This window comes from Penicillium waksmanii, assembly GCF_028829765.1.
Source record: "Penicillium waksmanii strain IBT 27052 chromosome Unknown utg000008l:1.0-5622682.0:1.0-5626561.0, whole genome shotgun sequence".
Lineage (NCBI taxonomy): Eukaryota > Fungi > Ascomycota > Eurotiomycetes > Eurotiales > Aspergillaceae > Penicillium > Penicillium waksmanii.
This window is the reverse complement of record NW_026643254.1, coordinates 381,682-406,144: the sequence shown is the minus strand read 5'-3', so window position 1 is coordinate 406,144 and position 24,463 is coordinate 381,682. Positions and strand designations below refer to the sequence as shown.

The following is a 24,463-nucleotide window of genomic DNA, read 5'->3' as shown; positions in this document are numbered from 1 at the left end:
CGCTTATATATGAGAGATTTGAAGGGAAAAACGACGTGATCCCTTTGAATATCGATAGTTGTAATGAAGAGATAAGAGTAAAAGGAAGAAAGGAATAAGTTTTCTCCGGATCTTTGTTATTGGTCAACCCTTTAAAACACACCTAAAAGCCACTCATTATAAGATACATCATTTGTCTTCTTATATATCGTTTCTTTTCTCTCCTTAATCTCCTTCGGTACACAAACCCTAACTTCAATTCATCCTCCAATCATGGTCCCGTTTGGTAACGTAATGGTTTTGTTCTTAAAGTCCAGGTCATAACTGCCTAGCACCTGCAATGATGGGTGGGTCGCGCTGCTGTAGTAGCCGACAAGATATGACTGGATGTTTTCCTTCGTACTGACGGCGGAGTCAAACGAGCCCGCCTTTTCTAGAATGTAAAGCAAAGCTATTTGCGAGAATTCAACTACTTCAGATGAGACGGCTGTGGCGGCCTTTGTTGCAGAGGCGGTGATTATGCTTGTCACGGACTCGGTCTCCGTGGAAGCCGCGGCTGTGGTCTTGCTGATGCTGGAATCATCGTATAGGAGTTGACACGGTTAAGCGGCGTCGAGTCGGCCCGTGGCGATTGCAAACCGTATTGTGGCTCACACTGCTTCCAAATTAGGCTTCCAGTTCTGGTCATCTAAAGGCCATTTTCCACCTAGGAAAGAAGATATGTTGCCTCGGTGAGTATGGGTACATTGCAGCATTTCCGTTCGGTGTGTGGTCCACCGCCGACATCGAAAGAGGAAGTGCTCCACGGTCTCTCTGGCTTGTCCACATGCGCATTGATCCATCTCTGCAACGTTAAATCGATAGAGATATACATTGAGTCTCGCCATGCCAGTCCGGAGCTGGGCCAGCGCGCTCGCTTCTTTCCACGATAATCGATCGTACAGCTTCCGGGTATGTTTCCCAGGGAGGACTGCATCTACCCGTTTGGAATGTCTGCCTACGTTCTCCGGCAAGCATTGATTGGCTGCGACTTGGGATCGTACAATGTTCAGGGTGGTCAACTTCATTCGGGGGACCTGTGCTTGTGGGTAGTGTCCTCGTGCGTTGCAGCCCCGGCCTGGTCTTTCGCCAGGCCCAACCGTTGGTTAGGACCCAGCGGATGTCCATCCGGTTTTCGTGTCTCCGTAGTCTTTGGATCAACTTGTATATCTGGCAGATATGTTCCTGGCCCGACTGTTGTCGAGGATTCTTCAGCGTGAGTGCCGCCGCTTTGTTGCTCGTGAGCAGCGTGACCCTGCACCGTTTCAGTCCCTGTAGTGTACCCAGTGCGTATGCCATTGCCACCAATTCGGCAGTATGGGTTCTGCTTGGTTCTTGCACCCAGTGTGATGGAGAAAGTTTTCAGCCTCGGTTTTTGATATCGAGGTGGCTGCTTCTCAATCGCCACGCCAAATCCTACCATATTCCGCGCCGAACTGCTGACCGCGATTCTCATAACTCCGCCCGCTTCGGTCTGTGTCTCCGGTACAGCATGACTATCGCTCCGCACGCGTTCCTCCCATGGTGCCAATGTGAATGGATTGATGGTCTCCAGTGTTTCCATATAGATGCTTTTCAGCGCGTCTGCGACCTGATACAATGGCGAACGGTGGTATATTCTGAATTCCTTGATCTGAGCTGTATGAGAATGAGATCCAGGAATAGCGAGAAAGAGAGATGGGCTTGTCGCCTGAATTTTGGGGGACAGTAAATGCAGAACTTCTACTCAGGGCATCTTCTCCGTTAGCATAATGTGAAGTAGCTGGGCATCAATAAACACACCTACTAGGAGCACTCTTCGCAATCAAGTCAAGGTGAGCTGGTGCGTCTTTTTGCATTCAATTACAAAGATGAGCCCAGCTTCATTCCATACCGGAAACAAAGTATGTTGGCAGACGCTAAGAGCAAGGTTGACGTATTTATATATAGATTGCGTCGTCTCTAGAAGAGATCAGTAGTTGATTATGATATTGTGCTTTCAATCGTGTTCGCAGAAAGAGTGGGTAAGGATGACAAGGGCTGGTTTTTTTTTGTCACGATAACAGCTCTCTTGGTGACGATGGTTTTGGTTTATCTATAGAACCGTGAACTGCCTCATAACTTGCACAGTTGCAGCAATCATCGGTGACTGAGGGAAAAGCCAAGGAAATTGACCCTCAAATTTTGACCTGCTGCATACTGCACGGTCAAATTCGTGCTGCTGCCCATAGCTACACCAGTTTCTCCTCGGTAATGAATCATATTAGGTGTTTTTCCAATGCGACCGCATTCTTTTCATGTTGCTCAACAGCTCTGTCCCAATATTCAAACATCAACAGCTACCTTTGAAAAATTTAGCCAGACCTTCTCGCAGAGGAATGGTACCCAGCTAAAGGTTGGTGGTGAATGTCGAATCGCGTGATCGAAACTTTTCTGCGGCATTGCCACGACTGATTAAACGGTGCCAACAGTGGCAAAAACTTTTTCATATACTGTGTCACCAGAAAAACTTGTGATCAACGATGACAATTGATCATTTCGGTGATGAATATCTGACACCCAATATCGTATGCATAAATCGGTATGTGCACTTGTCCACCAACCTATTTTGATATCATGTTGTTGAGATGTTTCATTTTCCTGCTTCCAGTATCATCAATTCCTGTCCAACAAGCTATTGTGAAGGTGTTGGTTTGCATAAAACATCATATTCTAGAGGCACTGCAAATAACGCTAGTTTTCACTCAGCAGGCAGGATAGCATGGATAGATTCTGCATTTTTGAGTGCCGGTTGAATCTACTAATAGCAATTTTTAAAATATCACGGATCTCTGAAAGAAACACGCAAGCACTTATGGTGCAATCCTTTCCCGTTGATCCCTTTTGCCGGTTCATCTCCGCCTGCCAGGCCAGCAATTAAGGTGTGCCAAAGTTGCACAAATGCTTACAAGTAATCTTCTCTACAAAGGTGGCTGCATTGCGAAGGTACGTCTAGATTTTTATGCTCATTCGAGGTTCTCTCAATTGGCAGCGCTTCACAAGAACAAGGGCCTTCTGGGAGACGTGTTCTAGAAACACGGCCCTCTCAAAAGAAGATTCTTGTCCTCATCAGCTCCCCAAGAAGAAAGTCTTAGGAACCAATGATTCACATGAAGATCCTGGTTGTACCGCGCACTGCCGGGCAAATTGGTTCATCGCTCACCTGCACGTCCCACAACGCGAGCGGACATGGACATCAGTTTTTCCTCCTTCTTTAATCCGTCCGTGGCCACAATATTCTTCTCTTCATGTGTGGAAATCAAGAATATCGCATTGGTATCATCCGCTGTTGCTGCGCGGTAACAATGGGCTGGACGAAGGCTCTTGAGGTTCACATCGTAGAGTGTATATCCTTTGCATGAGTACTTCCGTGCGAGTCGCTCCATAGGTGAGGGATCCAACCGGTCTACGAGGAGACAGTCTGATTGATTCCACTGACCTCGCTCGAGTGACCAGAACTTGATTTCGATAAGCGGTTGTGTAGACGTTTGACAATTGGGGTCGACAGGTTTTGTTGCGATGTGCCCGGTCTCTCTGTATGTTGCTTCCGATTGCTGGTTAGCAGAGGTCGGCAGTGACAAATTCTGAGTTTGACCTAATTGAAGCAAGTCTCTCGGTAAAGCTTGATTATGATAGAGCAGATTGAGCTCTTCATTGAGCCGGTCGCTCTCCATCCTTTTTTCCAACTCCTCTTGCTCCACTTGGGCCCTCCTCAGGCCACCGAGAAAAGCTTCTAGTTCTTCAGACCTGGAGGGACGGCGTTCTTCTGACAATATTATCGTTTCTGAAGAAGATCGTCGCTGTGCTGCAGGATCGATAGATGCCTGAGCAGCAATTCCAAGGACAGATCCAGTGTCGGGGTTGGGTTCCTCTCCTGTTGCTCGCTCGCCCTGACTCCATTCCATCGAGACTGTTTCCAACGAGATCTGAGTACATTCACTTCTAGCATCCCCAAGCTCTGCATTGGCTCCAGACGCGTGATGAGAAGGGACCATTTCCAGCACGGATTCGCTCAGTGACCCTCTGGGAGTAGAGTGATCTCCATCCAATGGACTTCTTTGATCAAAGCTGTCCTGGTCTAGAGTTGGCTCCAGAAAATCCAAGTCCATAGGCTCGGGTGCAATTTCTGAAGTGTCAGTCTCGCAGGAAACTAGCTGGCGTGTTGTAGTGTTGCTCCTTCGGAGAAGAGATGACCTGCCGGATGTGTCCATGTGCCGTCCAGACGTATCCAAGCCCGGCGCACCCGGCACACCGTCCTTTTCAACAAACAAGGGCGATTCCACTACCCCTTCCAACCTTTGATCTGCATTCAAATTGCCACATCTTCTGTTATTGATGGGATCAGCCGTTGGCGGCTTTCCCAAAAATGCGAAAAAGACACAACGGCGAACAAAAAAGCTAGTGATGGTGTCGGCGACATCGACATCAGCATGCAATCTATCTAAAAATAAAAATGGGGCATCTTGCACATGGGTACGGGTCTGTGGTACCCCAGATCGAGCGTGCGCCTTGACGGTACTGTCTGCCAAAAGATCTCGCGAGGGACCAGGCTGATCGGGTACAGCTTCAGTAAAACAATCTACAATTCGGCGCACCAGAACATCAAACTGCTGGTCATTGTATCGATATCGCCCTGACTTTCGGGCCTGGAGAAGGGCCGATCGTGCAATTTGGTGATCCGGAGAACTGTTCAGCAGCCCATCAATTTCTGGGGATCGAAACCCGAGCTGATGAGCAAGATGGGCCATGTCGTAGATCGCGCGCGGGTCCGGCTTAGCGCGAGTCGGTTTGGCCAACAGATCATCAGTGTTCTTGGGGTCCGGGGGCATCAGAGGATAATATCGCATGGCATAGAGCCATACCTGTTGGTATCCGGTCTGAAGGCATTCTGCCTCGGTCGCACGCAGGCGTCGGAAAGTTGACTCCGAGGTCTGAATGATACACTTCCCTTTCTCTCGGTGATCTTCCTCGGACTCCGAGTCTGGGTCAAACATCGAGCTCATGGCTTCTCTCACAGATCGGGGGGGATGGGCCCAAGAGCCGCTTCAGACAGTGAGCGCAACTCTCCAGGTACTTGAAATCCTCAAAGAAAGTGTACAAGGACGGAATGAGACCATCAAAATCTTTCATTCTGGCCTATACCGCGCTTCGCTCGTCAGCACTGAACTCGGCAAACACATGGCCACTGAGAACCATCCCGCACGCCGTCATTTCATCAGTGCGTGATTTACCTGGTGCCAGTAACTGCAGGGTGTGAACTGTATCCCGATCGATTTTCTTCATCAGACGCCGATCCGATCCGACCAGAGAAGACCAGAAGTCGAAGATGTGGTCAAAATAGGTTGCTATCTCCTGAGAAATGAAGAGTTGTGGTTAGCCAGCGAAAGACAGCAGCTTGAGCCTGAAACTCACCTCAATGCAGCCCGAGGCGATTAATCGATGAAGCAGGCTGATTCTCATTCCGCCTGGCCAAAGTCCAGGAATCGTTAGCAATCGGTCAATTGCATGCCGGAGACGACGATTCGTCTTATTGTCGAGTTGATCTAAACGGTCTTGATTGCTGGGCGATAGTCTCACGAACCATCGCTCTCGGAAAGCTTCGTTACCCTCGCCTTCATACTGTCTGATCTTGCGATAGACCTCCCCGTCGGTCGGCTTCTTCTGATTGGAATATTCTTCCACCAACGCGGCTCTCAGTTCTTCACCAATGTCTTGTGGGACTGTCAATATCGATCTGGCGGAAGGTAAGGGTCCGTCACGTACCGTCTGTGTAGAGATCAACCGTCCACCAGCGATCCGCCGGGGGGGAGTACCGCGACGCCAGCTTGTACGCGATGACGACCATGGAGACCCCTAAGTTGCCCCGTCCGAAATTCTAGCCGGGGGATATGGCGGCCTTCGGTTGTCAGCAATGATTCCTGGGGAACGTTCGCCTTCTGCAATGCATCCGCGAGGTCATGCCGAGACACGGTCGCGGGCACATGGTTGTGGACATCGAGGCGGCGACAACGATTCTTACGAAAGATATTCCGTAGCCGATCCAAATTTTTGGGGTCCAAGTCCCGTGGTAAGGGAGGTTCAAATTGGATTTGGCGGATGCTGACTTTAGCAGCACCAATGTATTTGAGTCGTCGTTCTGCTGCGAGTCGCACCTCTTGCTCGGTGAAGACATGTCGAGTCATGGTGTCAGGATAAAGATGGGGCTCAATATTGGCTTGGTTTTATCGGGCGTGAATGCCTTTATAAATATATCTGGACTCCCTTGTTGTGGTGGCTCAACGTTGGCACCGCGTTTCTTTGCCGGTGAGGATTTGATCCAACACCCTAGTGTTCCACCCGTACGAAAAGCCCATTTAAACTGACCAGATTCTCTCTTTGCGTTTCATGCTCATCTTTCTGCTTTCAACGCTTTGGCCAAATTCCTTCCATAATGCGAAAACTCGGCGAAAAAAGAGTGACAAGAATCCAGGCCGCTCAAGTTGCATTGCTTCCCCAGCCGCAAACCCGAGCAGAAGTATCACCGGTAACTGACCTCGAGCCCGGTCCACAACCTCTCCATCTAGGACCCGCACCTGGAAAGAGGTCCATCACTTCCTTAACTTCGGAGTACACCGGCAAGAAAACTCGATTGATGCCACTAAGCCCGCCTCGCCAGAAGACTATGCAGTGGCAGAGCATTATTGGTTCGGGCCTGACAGTCCGAGACGAATCTCCTTGGGGTACTTTCAGAAAGTACTACGATTGTGACCTAGCTGGCCCCGTCGCGGTATGCGTTCGATCTTCTGGAGACCGCGGTGTCTGGGCGGTGCGCCAGTATCCGATTGAGGACGCTGACTAGATACTGCGGATTCTCCGCTCTATGCGCCATGAGAACCTGGCCTCCATTCGGGAGTGTTTCCGCACTCCCGAGCTTCTGTACACACTGGGGGATTTCGGCCCTCTCGTTCTGGATCATATCGTCGTTTTTAAAGCCTTCCCAGACGAGCAGGAGCTGGCAGCCATAATGTCTCAGGTTTGTTCCTCATTTCTTTCCACTTGTCTGCCACCTGACAAAATGACTGACTGGGCCCAGTTCATTGACGGGCTGTTATATCTCGTGGCGAACAACTTCCATCACACATCCCTGAATTGTTCTAGCGTCATTGTGAATCTCAATGGGCAGGTCAAAATCGGTAAGTTTATTCCATTTCTACCTGCAGACAACCCTACCTAACGAGGCACGGCAGCACGGATCGATTGCTGTGTTATCCGGCAACAGGGCACAATTCAAGCCAGTGACTTGGCACCAGTTTCGAGAATCATGATGGAATTGATGCAGAAATATGTCAAAGAAGATGGGGCAATAGGAATTGATAATCTCGACCGCTGGAGAAGCTGCCCGGCTGCGATCGAATTTCTCTGCGCGACGAATTCGGCAAGCTCTTTTGAGGAACTGAAAGAGCTTTGTTTCCCTCGGACTTTTTCCATAACGGTGCTTTCAAACGGTACTAATAATATCTAGCAACGACTGTTGACGGAAATTCCATGCCGCCCAGGGAATCTCATCGGACTTGCATGGTTTGCGTTGATCTCCGCTCGTACATTCTACTCGTACACGCCAGGGCCCATGAAGAACGATTAAAGCAGAAGTCAAATTCCCATACGGGCACTCCTACTTTGCCAGGCACAGCAGCAGTAATATGACCGATGAAAAAAATTCAATGCATGGTACGGTAATCGACGATCTTCCTGTTCCTCATTGTTCAAGCTTTTGTTCTGTCTGCTATTAAATAATACGCGTTTTGATTTTGATAGAAAAGAGTTGCATTAATTGCATCATTAATCAAGATCTAGCCGCTGTTTTCAGTGTAATGCCTGGCCCCAGTCAATTCATAATTGACCAAGTAGCTCATTTAAATTGGCTGATCCGGGAGATTCGGAGATCAAATCGGCAAATTTATCCGTCGTATATCGCATTCCAATTGCCCAAATATCACACTTTTACTACGCTTTCAAGTGCATGGAAGGCAACTCCAACTAGCATCAAATGCTCGGGGCTACTTATTGCGTTAGGTCTATGCGAACTCCCTGTCATTTAATAACTCCGGCTGATATTCCAGCTCCGAAAGCCTCACCCCATGATGCAAAAAGCCCTTGACGGTCTTTCAGATCTGGTCTCTGATACTACCTGCTGCTGAAACTAGAAAGAGCTAAGTAAACGAGAGAATAGAGCCAGGCTACAGTAGGATCACTTACCCATCACAAGGTCCGGCCTTGCTCATCGCGAATGTTCGGTAGCCTCTCGATCTGGTCCCCCAATGCCTCGAGCGAGACTATGTTGTCATAATCGGGTACACCTTGGTAAAAGCAGGCTCTTTCATGTTTTCCTATTGGCGTCTTATCATGAGCAAGCCCTCTTTCGACGTAGATTGAAATGCTGAGAATCTGTATACGGATTTCTGTCAATATTAAACAAAGTTTCCATTTTGAAGCCGGTGACTTACATAGCCTTTATCTATAAAATCGTCCTCCAGGAGGGGGTTGAGCAGGTCCTCAGCTGCGCTGACCATTTCTAATTTGTTAGTGCTGCTGCTGGCTGACTGGAAACGGAAGGGTCTTCTCACCAATTGATTCTATCTGCCATACCAAATGCAGCCGACGGACATGAAGTGTGCAGGTATTATAACCAGGTATCATCTTTTTCAGATACGGAATTGTTGCGGCGATCCCGAAACCACTCGCAACCAGAAGCACGGTTTCATACCCGTCAACAATCTCACTGGTTGCGAAATGACCCCCAACAGATACGTGTCATCCACGGCCCTCGCCTCTGATCTCCGTTTCTGGCGCTACCGTGAGTCTGATGTGCACAGTCAAAAATTTCCTACTAATTCTGAATAGCTTTCCTTGAATATCCAAGGGGGCATTAAGCAAGAACACGCTTCTATCATCTATTTTGCCAAATCGAGGAGCATGTATCGCTACTTGAAAATCGTCAACAGAATCTCATTTCTGAACTCGAACGTCTGCGCAATTATTCACGGACCTTGTATCATGAGTACAAGAAGGCGATGGGAGAGCTGGATCAGTGCAGGATGCACCCGTGATCTGGACACGGATATGTAGCACGGCAATATTCATTGCGCAGTAAATAACGCTCTATTTGATGGCCATGAGGCACTTGCAAGACGAATCCCAGTTCTTCTCTTAAATTTCACCTTCTTCCATAATAAACATAAGTTTTTGATATACGACAAGCACAGCCTCATCCTCGTTCTCAGAGGAGTCGCAATTTATTAAGTATCCATGCGCGCTTTGCACCCTTCGTAGTGGCCCCGTTCTCTTTGAGGTATGATCTGGTAGCTTCGAGACCCTTGTATTGAGGACTACCAGCATGGATCAACCATGAAAGCGGCGAGCTGTACATATCATCCAGAGAATTAACCTTTGCACCGTTCTTCAGCAGAATTTTGGCCGCGCCGAGAGAACCATACTCTGCGGCCCAAGAGAGGGATGTTCTTTTATTCTGATCACGATCGTCAACGGGAGCACCGGCGTCCAGCAGACTTTGAAGTAGAGAGGTACAATCTCCCATCGCGGCGAAATGAACGAGAGACTTCTTATGCGGGCCTCTGGGGTTACATATGCCCCTGAGTTGGATCTCTTTGTGTGTTTGATCGAGGTAATTCATGATGTCTTTGTTCAAACGGTTCTCCCGCATATTCTTCAGGCGCTCAAACTCCTTATCAATGATGCTCATGGTAGTTTGCGAAGCCATGTGAACTTGATTATATTGTATGGTGTCGACACTGACGTCAAGAATGATATTCCAAATGGCACCCAAGCTGGGATCGGGCAATTATAGGCCTTGACTAAATAGCTTCTAGGATATGAACTCCAGTATTTACCTTCCACTCTTTTCGTGCCTATCAAATTTCTGCGTTCCTGAAATAATGCCTGGTCAGAAAAATGTCTGGTCAGGAATGGTTAGATACACGATTTAGTTGAACAACCTGTACTCTAAGACATCTTTGCCGCAGAATCTTGTCGGCGACTAATAAAGCTTCCCGGGGTAGAATTAATTATGGAAAAATGACATTGACTAACGTGGAAATCACATTGCCTCACAAAAATTGGGTGTCGCATGGTTGACTCCCGGGGTGATAATTAGGTTAGAAACACATAATGTAGAGGGCAGCGAATATCAATGGCGAAATTCAATAGCAGGCCATATAAGGAGAATTCTGGGACCCGCGCAATTATCAGCCAAGATATACTTCCAGCATGGCCGTGAGCTCGTCGGTGTCAACGGAAATCTTATTCCCATATGTCTCGCCTTGAGACACGCTAGGTCAACGCAACGACACCCAGTGCCGACGCCTACAGTAATTACTTCAGAAGCGGAATTTCGATTGCTACACTTTTACGTCTTAACTTGATGAAATTAATGAGCCACGGGAATAATCGCTGGGAGAGTAAGTTCAAGCTCTCAACGCGAACTTTACGAAATAGATTCGCGACCTAGCCTCTGGCTTCCCCTGACCTACCAATCGATGAAGACTTTCAGTGGTAAGAGCTCAAGGTATACGAGGAGATACAGCATGTATAGGCTCTACGCACACATGGAAGATTTCGAAAACAGATCACCCCCGAGAGCACACCCTTTGTTTGCAAAGCCTCCCAAGGTACGTTGTTCAGAAAAGGAATCCCGAAATGTTTTTTTGTTGGCTTGAACGACTAGCCTTTTATCAATACATTTCAAATTTGCGATTATCGGGCCATCGCATGCCATGCTTGGATATCCCCCCCCCCCCCCCGCAGCCAGCACGTGCAGCAAGGCCCTGCAGAAGCGCAAGTATCTCGTTCTTTCCCCTTTTTTTACTTGGTCCAGAGAAGACACACCATCATTGCCTGGAATCTCAGGCTCCAGATCTGGTAGCTGCGCCAGTTGAAGGATCAGTCTTTTGTTGCCAGTATTTGCTGCATGCCACAGTACCGAGCGGCCTCTCTGGTCTCGCTGATTCACCAGAGTTTTGCAATTCAAGAGTAGAAGATCTATGATATCATTCCTCACGGGTTCCAGGCCGTCACATGCCATGGCAGCTATAAGAAGTGCGCTATTCCCCGCAAAATCGAGATGGTTGACGTCGATATGTTTGTGACCCAAGAGGATGTCTATTGCAGCCGGGTCGTCGTATATGACAGCCAGATGAAGTGCGGTGTATCCTCGCTTATCTTGAACGTTGATATTGAGTCCCGGATCTTTCATAAGGACCCTCAAGATCTCGTATTGTTGATATTCGAGTGCTGTCAGGATTGGAGGTGGGGCTCTCGGACTTCGACCATTGATATCAATATCATGTCGACGGAGTAGCCTTCGGACGGTTGACAATTTTCCTTGTATGATAGCAAATGAAAGGACGGTTTGTGCCCACTGGGGGAGTTGAGCGATATCTAGAGACTTGCAGCATGGGAATGGACCAACTAGACAAGAAGCTCCCTGGCGCACTGATAAAATCAGACGGGTCAGCTACCTTTGGTCGTACTTATGCTTGTATATGGGGTAATGACTGACGAATGATATGTGGGAGATGCTCCATGTTTTCGAAAAGGATGATATTACTTCGCTACTTTGGGGCCTCAATTCTGGCAATGTGAAGATGTGAAGAGGAGAGAGCTCGTTGCGCTTTTATGAGATGATTGATTCCATCACAAGGATACGGAGGGCAGTATTTATAGCGAGACTATGTTGCAAGCAGCTTTGATCTCGAAAATATTTGATTATTATCCACATATTTGTATGCATAAGCTCCCATAATTGGTTTCCTACAGTTTTTTAGCTTACTCAGAGCTCATGTCATACTAATATGGATCATTGTAGTTCCTAGAAGATATTGATTCCGCAGATCAAGCGGTCTGCTCCCGGGAATATAGCTGTCAAGGGCTAACGTATCTGTAGACGCGGTTTGTGTTTTCGAAGCATTAACAGCCAAAAGTAGGGAACCACAGGCTGATCTTAGACACAAGACTTAGCGCGAGGAAACAGAAGAGAATTAGCATTTTCTTGTCAAGGAAAGCACTGATGAGCCATGTGGGACTGTACCCTGCGCAAATCGTGTATACTTTATGCCATTCCCTGGCACATTTTTAGCAGAGTTCCTAGGAACTTAGTGTGAATAGTTCCTTGCGCGAGCTCAAATATGATGGCGAGGCAGACATTCTACTCGCAAAGAATGACGGTTCGCTTCCTGGGTTATCCTAAGGCTCTACTGGCGTTCAATGAAGCGTTGCTTTATTAAATGATCTTTATGTCGCCATCGACGTCCCCTTCTCACCGGCACACATCTATTCCGATTCGTTTGTCATGGTTTCCGAATCATCCCTCCAAGCACTGCTGATCAGAATGCTTCTATCTGTCTTGATTGCCAAGTCACTTCTTGTGTGGGTGTTCGAAGATAATTGGCCATTATATAAGATGGACTTGGCACTATACGTCTTATCCTTTCTCCTGTCCGCTGTATTGGCAGGGATTTTCTGGAGCGACAAGAAATCGATATGGATTCAAATTCTTCTTGGAATACTTTCAACAATTCCTTCTATGCAAAATGTTCGTCATATCCGTTAAAAAAGCCATTTTTATGCTAATACTGGCTCAGTTTCTCCGCATCGGTTTTCAGCAGCTCAACAATCCTTTCATAAATCGATCGACGCGTGTCGTATTCAGAATATATGCTTTGACGTCTACGGCCCTGAAAATAATAATTACATTCATTGGGACATTCATGCGCGATGACATTCATTCCATCACTCCCTTCTTAATTTTCTTGGATCATCTCAGTGAAATGGCATGGTGCCTATGGTTAGTAAAAGGTGTCACGCAGGGCCGGAAGAAGCTGCATGTTATCTTGACCCATTTATCAAATATGGGTGTTATATTGCTAGGAGTCGCTATCTTTGGCATGATTTCAAGAAAACGGGACATTGCACTTGAGGTGATTTTCTACCATTTAAGCTTACATTATGGGACAGCTGACACAGATTAGATACAGCTCATAATTTTGACCATGCAGGCGATATAAAGCCAGAATATCACGTAAAGCGCAATAGGTGGCTTTATGTACCTTGATTGAATCAAACTAAGTCATTCCGAAAGATGAAGAAATTCAAATTGTCAATGATGAATCAATCATATCATTGGATCCAATGAAAAGGGTTCGTAAATGAAAAAGGTGGTGAAATGGCTGTAAAGCTAGGTTGCGGCTTTTTCAGGTAGGCTAGATTTACACCGTAAAAGAATGATTATATAACAAGCAGCCCGGTAAAAGGCAATCCATGGAGAGCTGCGATCCTACAATGCCAGCCCGCTTGGTTCCATTCACTGTCCATAGCTTGACACGGGGGATGGATGTAGCTTTAGATGATTACAATACCACGGTCGACCACAACAGTAGTTCCATGGCTCTTGTGATGAAGCCATCTGTCAATCGAGAAAATTCTTAGAAGCGTAAGAGAAGAAGATTGGTAAATTACGATCAGATGGGGGAACAAGGGAATACTTATCTTGTGGGATGAGGATTCACAGATCAGGAAGCAGGCCGTAGCATCTGAATTAGCTCAGAAATTTCTATACAGACAATCGAGTTGATTTACAATCAATTTGGCTCCAGATCACATGTGCACTCAGCTCCCGGGAATTCGATGTGGGTATTGCTGACTGGCTATCCAATTACGGTAGGTATGATGGTAGGGTCGGGCTCCCAGGAGTCTGTGGGTCGTCGAGTAGAATGCTATAATTGGATACCACTAATAGAGCAGAGGAATGACGAGCCAATAGGTGCCATGATTAATCCAGATTGTCCATAAAGCCTCCGTAGAAATGATTGGTCTAAATTTAGCTATGAGCTCCTGGGAGCCAAGGCCAATTATGAGCCAATTATTTCAAAGACGACTTGTGAGCATGTGGGCCATCGATGGCACTAATTGGCTTATATTTTCCGAGTACCCACCCACCTCCGCTTCGTTCCCAGGAGATTGATGTGGGTATTGCCAGACGCAAGATGAGACTGATCGCAAAGGTTTTTTCTACAGACTTGTTGTTAACCTATAATCTGACTCACTAAACAGGAGACTCTGTTGTGAGATGGGGCTGTGCGAGTCAGTCCCGCGCCGTAACATAGCTTGTATCTTCTTGATGTTGTGTAGGTGCCATGCATCTTCGCCGATATGCGAGGTAGGCAACAAACAACATTGCGGTCTGCCTGACTTTGGTGAGTTGCTGTTGCGTGGAGTAACGGGCTCATCGCCGGTGAGTGAGATGAAATCGCATGATCTCGTCACCTTGCCCGTCGCAATAAGGGGCGGACAGACGGTGGTGAATGTTGATGACTGTCATCGGTTTTTATCAGCGGGATCCTCATGACTGTTTAAACAATGCCGACAGCCAGAAACGTTTTATATTTTCTGTCTGGATCACTAGGCGCAAATTTCAATTTCTCTGAAAATTGCATTAAGCCAATGATGAAATGTTGAGTCAGTCATTATTGAAGAGAAGTTCGCGTTTGAGCCCTCGCAATTCAAAATGATGATCTCATTGACGCAGAGTGAATGCATTGCTGAATAACTATAAATACTCGGTCCTTGGCCAGCTTAGCAGTCGTTCACAAAGATTCCTTTGTGATTCTGGAACAAAGAGTGTCAAGTATGATTCGTCTCCACGGCTACTATTTGGTATGGATTGACCTCCGATTCATGCAATGAAATGAGCTAACCTCTTACATCACAATAGCCTAACCTTTCTCGATAGTCAAGTCTTCGAACAGTGAGTGTGGCTGCCCAATCATTTGAAATCATGCTAACGCGGAGGATACCCAATATAGCCCCGCCTCTGCAAAACTCTGAGAGTTTATTGAACAAATGTTTCAGGATCTGGAGTGGTCCAAACTGCGGGCACAGTGAGTTCCAAGCTGCCTTCACAAGCTACCTACTAATGATTGATGATAAATAGATGTCATACTTTTTAAAATCCCCTACAGTGAACAGCAATAACCGACAACGTAAGTCCAAAAATACGGCAAAATTAATAGCAGATATCGTATGCTGACGGCCCTCTTTGTAGGATGGCAAACTTTCTATCGCAAGTCACTCAATGTCTTGTAAGTCACGCTTGGGCTTTTCCCCTATCCATTCTCAACGCCCGGTACTGCACTTTGATCTCAAAATGAACGCTGGCCGTTCGGTACTCTCCGTTCTTCAGGAAATACCGCTGATGATTCTTTCTCGTCATAGGGCAAGCTTCAATCTTACACTCGACCTGGCCGAGCTATGTTCCCCCATCTTCCTCGAAACTAAATCAGCTGCAACAACCCGATGGGCCAAGCCATTTAATCTCACTACGCTTGCGTCTTTCTTGTTTCCGAAGAAATGATTGACACGGGCACTTAATCAAGCCCAAATCAGGAAGGCCTGATGCCCTCTGATTAGCCATATGGTAAAATTTCCAAAGGTTTTCATTCGTCTCTTCTACATCACCCTGTCCGAAAAAAAGACTGACAGTCAATGTATGAGTAACTCAACATGTTATGACGGCTATGAGCCCCCCTTCCCCAAATACGATACGAAGGTTTGTCAGTGGCCATGATGCGGCCTCACTGTGGACCAAGCGAGCCATCGGAGCATCCGCGACAACGAAGAGAAGCCGAGAATCGACGACCACAGAAAAGGACAACTATTTCCCCGGGGAGCATCAATCAGCGAATTGAAACGAGCTATTAGCGATAGTCTAAAGGCCAGTTATTTCAACCCCTGATTTGAGCTGAGCAAGCGATAAGATAAGCCGTGGCTTATAGCTATTACAGATCCCTCGCCGCGAGAGCAGTCATTTTCAGGTCTGGTCGAATTTGTCGCAAACAAAATACCATGAATCTCTTTTCTGGTGGTACTTTGCCCTGGCATGGTTGAATATTTGCCCAGAATCGTGCATTGGCATGTACGCCTACATCCATTCCCCGTGAAATGATGTGATCCCAGGCCCTCCACGCGTGGTCGAATTGAGCCCGCTACCTCGTCCCTGGAATGCCTATACTGATTCCAGGCTGAATCACGGCAAGTCTATCCCACCCTCGGTCACCAGAAATCATATTAACATAGAGAGGCAGTGAAAGACAGCCCTAGTTCAGCCGTTCTGACGAGTCCGATCGAGAAAGTGCACTATAGCCAGCTGGGGACCTCATCTAGGCCGCGAACGAGGTAAGTTGCGAGCGACATCCTGCGCCAGCTGCTGATAATCAGTGCTAGATTGAAAAATCCAGCGGCAAATTGCCTTGCATGTGATCTGATGCAGACGGTCATTGAAAGCCGCCACCATGGCTTCTTTCATGATTGATCCTGGTAAGTACCTTCTCATCAGAATAATTCGGTAGTCAACTAACCATAGTAAAGTCGCTAGAGGCTAATGCTATGCTCAATGCAGCCGCAAGCCGACCGAATGCCCCCTTCATGCCACCGCCGAGGGGCACGGACTCGCCAGCAGAAGCTGTCTTGCAAGTACAGCCAGTCGATTGCCGAGACGGTCACAATGGCCCAATTGATATTCGAAAGATGCCAGTTCAGTTTGTGATATTAGTGGAGAAGACGTGCTTGTTGACTTCGAACGTAGCCGCTGGTGGTACTCTCAGAGTGGGCGTGACGGGTGTTCTACGCGACGCTCCAGTGCACCCAGCCTTGGCCCCCCGTAGATGAGTCTGGTGCGGCAGATCCTCGATGACCATCAATTTCATACTCAATTTCATACCGCCGGTAGCTGACTTTGGCGGGAAGGTCAATCGGGTCCGTAGAGCGAATGCTCGGAAAACGAATCGGAAACACAAAGTGGCTGCGATTTCGGGTGGGCCGCATGAGCAAGTTCCGTCGCTCTGACTCAATTTCAATTGATGCACCCTGCGGAAATCGAACCCGTGCCGCTACAGAGAGCAAATAAGAAATTCCACTAGACCACGCAGCGAGAAAGGCTGCAGGCGACGCTTTTGCTTCATTATAGCCACCACATTCCAAGTAATGACACCCCGCGTTCTTCTGGGCACACATCCGGCAAGATCAGCGTTTCGAGCTCCAGAAGTGTCCTTCATTCGGTCAGGCCGAGTCCAAATGATAAATGAAGTATACTTAGAAGAATGAGTCTTTCTATCGCTGGTACGCTAATAGTTCCTTGCCGATTTTACCGCCGATAATGTACCTAATAGGATTGGGTTGGGAATATATATATTGGTATTGAATCAGCATACGGCAACACCATTTCAGATATTGTACAGAATATGGCCAGAGAGCACGCGATGAAGCTCGAATCGAGAGAATGCCATACAGAAAAGCGACCAAATTATTTACTATCATATCGAATCCAGTATGTAGATATCATCATTTCACACTTTTTATCAACTTTTGCATTCGTGAGGAACATAGATCCCCACTATGACGGGGATGGGTGCTTACCTTTGGCCGCCACTTCACCGCCCGGGAGTCACCCGCACTGCACATCAACAGAGGGACCCACTGCCCCGTTATCACCAGCTCTCACTCTCAACCCTCACTCACCTTTGGCCCTCACCATCAGCACACCATCCATCACCGTCAATCACCGTCAATCGCCGTCAACATGTCTTCATCGTCAACATGCCCTCACCATCAACACCCCAGCACACCAACCACTCACCGTCGAAACTCCGCATCTCCATACATCCAGGCAAACCCTGCTGCCACTGCCAGCCAGCAGAGACAAACATTCACGCAAATGAACTACCTTAGATTACAGCCGCTATCCAGATTGGCCACCCCGCTATCAGCCATGACTCGATACTCTGATTCATACTGCATGGAGGAGTATGTCTATTCTTGAAGCTCAGGGCATGGTTGAGCGCTACCATTACGGTGGCATATAAATACGATACGGAAGTCATTTTACACCATTTCTTATTGGATTCTTGATTCTATCGATTCTTTGGAGCAGGTCTTGGCTTCTTCGAGGACCCTCGAATACTAGTCTCTGACACCACGAAGAGGTGCCTGCAATCGCCAGAGGATCAGGACGAGGACCGCGGCGCCACGGGTCGCCTAACAAGCACAAATTTGATAACGCAGGGCTTAAGGCTGCATGGAAGCTCAAGATTATACAATCACAGGGCTCAGGGCTGTGAGGGAGAACTTGGTGTCGCAGCGGCTCTCCTGCGGAGGCTCTTGGTAACGCAGGCGTCCCTGCGGAGCACATGTTTACAACGCAGGGCTCATTGCTGCGAGGGAGCACGTTTCTACAGCACAGGGCTCATCGTCTGTGAGGGAGCACGTTTTTACAATCACAGGGCTCATGGGCTGTGAGGGAGAACTTGTTAACGCAGCACTCTCCTGCGGAGAACTTGGTGACGCAGCGGTCTCCTGCGGGTCTCCCTTGGTTTCGCAGCGTCCCCCTGCGGAGGCTCTTGATGTCGCGGTAGTCCCCGCGGAGCACATTTATACAACACAGGGCTCATTGGCTGTGAGGGAGCACACTTATACAACAATCACAGGGCTCATGGGCTGTGAGGGAGAACTTGTTAACGCAGCACTCTCCTGCGGAGAACTTGGTGACGCAGCGGTCTCCTGCGGAGAACTTGGTATCGCAGCGGTCTCCTGCGGGTCTCCCTTGGTTTCGCAGCGTCCCCCTGCGGAGGCTCTTGATGTCGCGGTAGTCCCCGCGGAGCGCATTTATACAACACAGGGCTCATTGGCTATGAGGGAGCGCACTCTTACAATCGCAGGGCTCATCACTGCGAGGGAGAATTTGTTGACGCAGCACTTCCCTGCGGGTCTCCCTTGGTAACGCAGCGTCCCCCTGCGAGGCAAATTTGATGACGCGGGGCGTTTCCCGCGAAGAGTTCTTGGTATCGCAGAGCTTATCCTGCGAAGCACACTTGGTAACGCAGAGCTTATCCTGCGAAGCACACTTGATATCGCAGAGCTTATCCTGCGAAGAAAACCCGACTGCCCGGGAGTGTGAGGAGGAAAGTCCTGCTTTTCTTTTCGACGGGAAAAGAGCGTCTTTTATGTCATTTCGGATACGTCCTTCGGCAGCGACCACTTGCGTACATTTTGCCGGACCCAGAGATTTCCACTCGACATTCGCACCGGGCGGTCGCATTTTCGCTGGCCGTTGAGGCTGTTTATCAACGTTGAAATAAGAAATTTCAAGAGTTTGGAGTGGAGAGCGGGCGGAGTGGCTGGATCCACCTGGAGCCGTGGTTGACACGATGCGATGCGTGACAAATCATTTGCCTCATCAACGTTGTTGACAATGATGAAACGGCTTTTAACGCAGTTGGTATGAGTTGTAGATCGAAGTGGCATTCCATGGACCACTCGCCGTGGCATCCTAATCATCGTAGCTTGAAAAGTCTGCCAGTATTCGCTCGCACCGTGGCCAATCGATTTGCGAATCATTGGTCTCAACATTGCTCAACGATGTGAAACGGTTTTCACGCAGCTAATATGTAGAGTCGTTCCATGGGAGACTCGCCTTGGCAGATCGCTTGCCCGCCCACTGAAATTTCTGTCTGCAAACCTTTTGCCCTCGCCACCGTGAGAGAAGAATGGTTTCCCTCAGCCTAGCCGACATATTTTCCGCCGCAAGTCGCAGCCACTGCAACGCCTCATGCCGCCCAAATCTTTATTTCACTTGCCAGCACAGAACGACCAGGATACTTCGTGTGCCCACACCTACAAGCCAGCCGAGGTACCATCGATGAAGAGATGTCGACGCCGACTCCGTCGTCGGAACATGATTTCGTCGCGCCCCAATAGAGACTCCGCCGCTGTCCAGCATGCATGGTCTCCACGGTCAATCAGCTACCGGTAAATCACCTCGCGATTCTCTCGAAATGGAATAGTTCCATAATTGACTGTCGAAGGTCCTTGAAATTCTTTTTGAAACAGAGCCGGGGACTGAAAGCTAAGGGTAAGCTAAAAGAAGAGACTAGCGTGCCTTCGCTAATTATGATCGGTAGAGTTTATAGAGATTTTGTCTCCCATGCTAGGACAGCATAAGATGCCTATCCATTTTCGAGCGCAACATATGATCCTCCAAACGCTGCAACGCGACCTCGAGCATTCCGCCTCCAATGTGTTCAAAAATGGCTTTTACCACAGTCTTTGGCGGTTGGTTGGACATGCCCCGAGGCATTGGAGCTGCACAAGTTCTTCCAACTCTTAGCCAGAAACCGATCAAAGATCTCGTCTGAGCAACACCGTGAAAATATCACCACTGTTCAGAACTTGCGCCATTCGATCGCCGGCATTCGCCACGCCGCTGTTCATCGATTAGCCCAAGACAGAGATAGACTGCTTGATAAGAATTGTGCTGCCATCGAATTATGCCTTCGCGTCGGCGACAACTATGGCGCAGAGACTCTCTGTCGTCTTTTTGATTTTCTACAGAAAATCCTCCTGAAGTCAGGCATGGTGCAAGTGCAGCCACGGCAGGCTGTTCCCTCTCATCGTCGTTTACCCAAACATTGAGTTAAAGCTGGGTTTCATCCAGGTATTTTACTCATTCAAGTCCTGCGTAGAGGACAAAAACCACCTGTCAGTATTTGAATCTGAGATCCGAGGCCGAGAATGTTGTCTTGTCGAAAATATGAATTGGCTTACGAAGACGAATCTTCGCTCGCATCATATTCAGGCCGGATCTCTCTCGCCCCACGATTGGCACAAGATAAAGTTAATACTGTATCACCGAAAGCCCGTCTTCAGAGATTAAATGAGAGGCAACGGCGCTAATCGGTATTTTTTCGCCGATCTAGTTCCTCCAGCTAGCTCGACAGTCAAAAGAAATCTCCTAGACACACTTGAATTGCTCGATGCGTTGTGACCATCTACGATATGAGGCCGAATTCGACGAGAGAACCTCGGTGGCGCCATTCATTATGGGAGAAACGGACAAAGACTTCCCGGACAACGGCTATATATCACTTATCGTTCCACAAACTGTGCGCTCTCTATGCACTGCTTGCCTAAGCCACCGTCATCGCCTTTAGCCTCTTACGAAGGAAAGGAAGTGCCAATCTTGAGTCTTAGAGAAACGCTTTCACTGAACATTCTAATAAAGCATCAGCTACAGTTTAAATGGAGGCTTGGCTGTTTTACATGCGTTTGGAGGCGACGACCTTCTTGGCCGTCCCTGGGGACGCTACACAAGCTGTATGTCACCGGATCGCTGAAAATCTCGCGTTTGAAGGACGCTGATCCTGCATCGTTTGAGGATGCGTTTTCAAGACCGGATCAAATAGGATGCGAACGGATATTCAAAAGGAATGAGTGTTGTTATCGTTCCTCGAGAACAAAGCTTGGAGGAAGTCTACAAGAAGTGGTACTGCACAAGTCTGAGACCTTGACCTCATGTGACTACTTTTTACAAAATGCTAAACATTCCAAACGCTGACGCGTGTGAGACGGAGAATGAGACTTGCTTGATTTAACTTAGACCCCCTTCTTGAAGCAATGACTAGACATCGTGCATTTCCTCCCCTTCACTATCGACGTCTTCCACGCTACCTTGTCTCCGGAGGCGTCTATTTTCCGCCTTCAACCCATCGCACATCTTCTGGAGTTTCTCATTTTCTTTCTCTAACTTTTCGCAACGATCGTCCGAAGTCAAAGCAAGAGATTCGTTTCTTTGTATCCAGTAGGGACACTGCAAATGACTCGATTCCAAATCATCATATTTTCCTTGAGCTTTTGCAAGCTTTTCCCGGGTTTCTACCAACTCGGATCTCAGCCTTATGTTCGAGTCGGTAGTTGCTTCGATCAAATAGTCGCAAAGCTGGTGGTCTTCAATCGTGCCATCAGATTCCCAGTAGGATCAGTCAGTCTTCTAGAACGGCGAATGGACGGATATCTGGTGACTCACTGAAAGTATAGTGTCGATCTCGTCCCGGAGACGTCTCCTCTTCACGGGTCGAGCCGAGTCATCTGACTTCCGGTTGGATAGGGTTGAAGCTGGCATGGTATCGAATTAGAGGGTATACACAAGTGGAGAGAGTATAAGGAGGCGAATGCTTGTCGATTTCCCTCTCAAAGAGCACAAGGCATAGGTCTCTAAGCTGTGCCTTTATGATATGCGTGACTTTGACTTTTTAAATCCAATGAACAATTTTGGCCCCCAACACACTTAGCCATTGAAGCCCTGTCGGGATGCTACGGCGCTATCTCTATTTTGATTCCGCCAAGCTACACGAAGCTAGCCGGGGATTCTAGCGAAGCAATCCTATCCACGAGCTACCATCACGATTTCACCCACTGTGTTCCGTACCCGCCCTCATGACATGTATTTAGTCTCCGGACCTTTGGAGCTTGGTCTTTTTTTGCGTAACCTACTTCGCCCTATCCCACCAAACTCTTTGACGGATCATAGGGTGAGTTTTCTAAATCAGCTTCTTAGTCTCACAGCATGATGAAAAAACACTCGATGCTCCCAAAGTACCGCCTCGTCATTCAAGGCACAAGTAAATTCGAGTCGTACTGATTTTTAGTATTGGCAAGAGAACCATGGTAAATCTTAGACATCCAATAATTTAGGCGATATTCTATGGTCGCATTTTGAATGAGGGGCGCTCTCCCTGGAACCATGGTTCATGCCGACCGCCTGAGCTTAGCGCTTTTCTCAACCCTGGCACGGATAAAAGGTTCCCAGCCGAGTATCGGCTCAGGAGTCAGTTTCTAAACTTGAGTAGTCCAAATTTGACACCGGGGTAAACGGGGATCTACCGACAACCTGCTTCGAAGAAGGCTAGGTCAGGTATATGTATCTCAAGTTCGCCTCGTCTTATTTCTGATCGCCTTGAAGTGCAAATATTCGACGGAAAGCACTGTCACAAGGGAGCCACATGATTCCTGGGTGTGTATTCCTGCAATGACAACGAGACTCTAAGCGCCGTTGGTGATTGAAGGAACACCGAAGCAGTCACACGCATTAGAAGACATAGCCCTCAATCTAGGCTTCAGTCATGCTTGCGCGTTTTACCACTTTTTTATTAATACAAAAACCATGCGATACTACAAGCTATGCATGTGACACGGATCAGGATGGAAACAGACAATTTTTGGGTCGTCGGCATATCCCAGAAATCGTGTTCCGCGACCACGAAAGTCGATCGAGTGGTGGAGCACGCTACAAGGACCAGGTAATCCACCTCACAAGTAAGAGCCCCGACGATCGTTAATTTCGGGGAGCCTGGGAAGTGGATATCCATGTTTTTAGCCCCGGGGCACGTACTTATTTGTGGTCCAAGCCTCTGAAGGCTCTTAGGCCCGCAGCTGACTTCGGTAAAGGTTCAATGTTCTAATCATGGTTTACAGCAGCCAGAACAAATGCAATGAAACATCATGTTAAATTCCGACCATGTAAATCTTCGAATTTAATTATTGGACGTGGCAGGACCTATCTAGCTCAAGTGAAAGAAAGTCTGGAGACGCCTCAAGACAGTTCAAGTACCAGCGCTAACAGCGCTAGTCTCTTGGCCAACAAAGAGGCCACTGTTTGATTGGTTAAGAATAGTCTCATTGAGACAAACTAGCGGCGCGTAAATGACCGACGTAGACTGGCTTGTTCTTTCAAAATATTTGGCCTGTGGCTAAATCTGGGAGATATGTCCATGTGCGATGATGACTGTCACCCTCATGCGCCTATCGTATTTTTTCCCACCAACATCTTATGAAGTTAGGCCCGTGTGTATGATAATCAGTTGCTTCTGCACTATTCGTTGAGTGACAGACCTAATTGCTGAAATATCGGTCAATCACTTCACCGATTGAGGGTTTGGCAAATTGGGTATCTTACCAATCTTTGACTTACCGTCGGAATCATGGGCCTCTGGAGGCATCAAAGTTGAACTGTCATCGCTGAACTGTCATCGCTGAACTAACAACGACGCACGAACCAACTGCCTTGAATATGATCCTGGTTCACCACTAGGGAATTCGATTCCATTTACCTCTCCGCTTGTCTATGATAAATCTATAAAAGAGAGATTGACAGAAAAAAGTTCCCCCGATCATCCGCGAAATTTAAAGTTACTTTTCTGCATGGTTGACATGGATATCACAAAAGACATTCAAATCGGGCAAGACGCGGAAGAGAGTAAGTTAGCTGAGTTTCCCTCGGATCGCACGCCAGACTGCGGCTATCCTACCAACCCTGGTCCCCCAGCCCGGGCAAGTATTCCTTGTGGTAAGTAATTGTGTCTTCCCAATCGCGTCGGCTATTCTGACTGACAACCGTATGTCACACTCGTTGTAGATAACAGACGAGCGAGTCACCTTGGTGAACGAGCCTTTTCAGCGCGTTCTGAGCGCCTTGGCAGACCTTGAGCGGGACGATCCAAAGTTAGGCTTCCAAGAAGCGCGAATTTTGGGTATCTATCGACGCCTATAG

At 47.9% G+C, this 24,463-nt stretch overlaps 7 protein-coding genes across 7 annotated transcripts; 2 read left to right on the top strand and 5 right to left on the bottom strand.

Moving 5' to 3' along the window:
- Positions 1–3,188: 3,188 nt before the first annotated feature.
- N7481_008549 (uncharacterized protein) lies at positions 3,189–5,039 on the bottom strand (the record flags this gene model as incomplete). Its single annotated transcript, XM_057267768.1, has 1 exon — positions 3,189–5,039. The coding sequence occupies one exon, from the start codon at positions 5,037–5,039 to the stop codon at positions 3,189–3,191; it is 1,851 nt and encodes a 616-aa protein (XP_057118445.1).
- A 133-nt stretch (positions 5,040–5,172) lies between these two features.
- Positions 5,173–6,218, bottom strand: N7481_008548 (uncharacterized protein; the record flags this gene model as incomplete). The annotated part of the gene is made up of 3 exons (XM_057267767.1): positions 5,173–5,388; positions 5,449–5,756; positions 5,819–6,218. The coding sequence occupies 3 exons, from the start codon at positions 6,216–6,218 to the stop codon at positions 5,173–5,175; spliced, it is 924 nt and encodes a 307-aa protein (XP_057118444.1).
- Positions 6,219–6,466: 248 nt separating this feature from the next.
- On the top strand, positions 6,467–7,657 carry N7481_008547 (uncharacterized protein; the record flags this gene model as incomplete). Its single annotated transcript, XM_057267766.1, has 5 exons — positions 6,467–6,802; positions 6,875–7,048; positions 7,109–7,208; positions 7,263–7,507; positions 7,538–7,657. 5 exons carry the CDS (start codon positions 6,467–6,469, stop codon positions 7,655–7,657), a joined length of 975 nt encoding a protein of 324 aa, XP_057118443.1.
- A 617-nt stretch (positions 7,658–8,274) lies between these two features.
- Positions 8,275–8,585, bottom strand: N7481_008546 (uncharacterized protein; the record flags this gene model as incomplete). The annotated part of the gene is made up of 2 exons (XM_057267765.1): positions 8,275–8,460; positions 8,520–8,585. 2 exons carry the CDS (start codon positions 8,583–8,585, stop codon positions 8,275–8,277), a joined length of 252 nt encoding a protein of 83 aa, XP_057118442.1.
- A 707-nt stretch (positions 8,586–9,292) lies between these two features.
- On the bottom strand, positions 9,293–9,775 carry N7481_008545 (ankyrin repeat domain-containing protein; the record flags this gene model as incomplete). Its single annotated transcript, XM_057267764.1, has 1 exon — positions 9,293–9,775. One exon carries the CDS (start codon positions 9,773–9,775, stop codon positions 9,293–9,295), a length of 483 nt encoding a protein of 160 aa, XP_057118441.1.
- An 11,760-nt stretch (positions 9,776–21,535) lies between these two features.
- Positions 21,536–22,036, bottom strand: N7481_008544 (uncharacterized protein; the record flags this gene model as incomplete). Its single annotated transcript, XM_057267763.1, has 2 exons — positions 21,536–21,853; positions 21,941–22,036. 2 exons carry the CDS (start codon positions 22,034–22,036, stop codon positions 21,536–21,538), a joined length of 414 nt encoding a protein of 137 aa, XP_057118440.1.
- A 2,078-nt stretch (positions 22,037–24,114) lies between these two features.
- On the top strand, positions 24,115–24,463 carry N7481_008543 (uncharacterized protein; the record flags this gene model as incomplete). The annotated part of the gene is made up of 2 exons (XM_057267762.1): positions 24,115–24,259; positions 24,336–24,463. The coding sequence occupies 2 exons, from the start codon at positions 24,115–24,117 to the stop codon at positions 24,461–24,463; spliced, it is 273 nt and encodes a 90-aa protein (XP_057118439.1).